The sequence below is a fragment of the Myotis davidii genome, unplaced genomic scaffold, assembly GCF_000327345.1.
Source record: "Myotis davidii unplaced genomic scaffold, ASM32734v1 scaffold53, whole genome shotgun sequence".
NCBI classification, from domain to species: Eukaryota; Metazoa; Chordata; class Mammalia; order Chiroptera; family Vespertilionidae; genus Myotis; species Myotis davidii.
In genome coordinates, this window is record NW_006286140.1 from 4,082,290 (window position 1) to 4,083,605 (window position 1,316).

Here is a 1,316-nt window from a genome sequence, read left to right on the forward strand (position 1 = left end):
GGTCTCAAATTCATATTATCAAAACTACTCTCTCATAAATCTGAATCCAATCCAAGAAGTATGTCAATAGCTGGTTGTTTAAGATTAAGTTTGCGATGTAGTAACAGAGCTGTGTAGGGGGCAAATATGCTTAAAATATGTCCAAGCAAGTTTAGGTCAAGTCAATAATAGTACTTTATGCTAATAAAAGCATGGAATATTCCTGTAACTGAGAATCCAGCAGAGGGATCTGTATGTGTAAGCAGGTACTTGTACTGTTTCCCCTCTGCTGGCAGACCCTAGTCACTTAAAAAAAAAAAAAAAAAAAAAAAAAGCACCTTCTTTGACTGAGACTGTATCACACATCCACAGCAAGTATCTCTGGGGCTGTAAAACAGTTAAGATCCAACAAGGGGAGAAATTGGGAAGCGTAAGGAAATAAAAATTTTCATTATTCCAAAACCCAGCTCATTTCCCAAAATACTGCTTATGTGCTGACTTTCTTACAGACCCCTGCAAAATCTTGATCCTCCAAAAAATAAACCCATTTGGAGCTGAGACAAGATGAGGTCAACGATTGGTTCTATCAACCATCCATTTGTTTAACTGAGTCTGGTTCGTCTCTAGCCTCGTGGGGGCCAAGCCTGACCACGAGGGTGAAGACAGGAGGCATGGAGGAAGGGAATGAAGAAAAGGAGAAGGGTGGGGGTGGGGGTGGACGGACCTCCGGGCCACACTTCTTTCTAGTACCGACAAAAAGAGGAGCCGAATACTGACCTAAATCATCTCTCAAAGGCGCTTTATAAATTACAGGGACAAAGGGTGGGGGTGGCGGGTGGCCTGGGAATCCTACGGACACCCAACCCTCTGACCCGCCCCCTCCCCCTCCAGTACAAGGGAAGGAAGACAGAAAGCAGAGCTCAACTCGGCCATTGGCGAGAAGCCCCCTCCGGTTTTCAATCGCCCATCCACAGGCCCCCCTAGAAAAAAAACACACGTAAACACCAAACCAACCCCCCGGGGCGGCCACTCGCGCCCAGAGGTCCCTAGAACCGGAGGCCGGGGCATTTACTTAGTTGGATTTTTCTTGCTTACTCATTTCCCTCCAGCACCCAACCCCCCGTTCCCACTCCAAAACCCCGCTCAACCGCCTACCCTCTCGGCTCCGGCCCCCCCAACCGAACCCGGTGCCCCAGTGGCGGCGGCAGCCCCCGCGCGGTCCCGGTCACTAACCTGCTGCTGTAAGGGCATTTCCGAAACCAGCCTGGCTCCGGGAGAGGTGGGGGGCCGGCTGGAGAGGGGCCCGGAGGGCCGAGCAGACCGGCGGCGCCGGGCGA

The 1,316-nt window shown here is 51.1% G+C and overlaps 1 protein-coding gene across 2 annotated transcripts in view; it reads right to left on the reverse strand.

The window, feature by feature from the left end:
- The window catches only part of E2F3 (E2F transcription factor 3), a 77,416-nt gene extending 76,106 nt beyond the window's left edge, over positions 1–1,310 (reverse strand). For both annotated transcript variants that reach the window (XM_015559739.1, XM_006757275.2), the window contains exon 1: positions 1,213–1,310. In XM_015559739.1, coding sequence (XP_015415225.1) covers positions 1,213–1,230 — 18 coding nt within the window. In that variant the 5' untranslated portion in view covers positions 1,231–1,310. The remainder of the gene's footprint in view (positions 1–1,212) is intronic.
- Between the last annotated feature and the right edge of the window lie 6 nt (positions 1,311–1,316).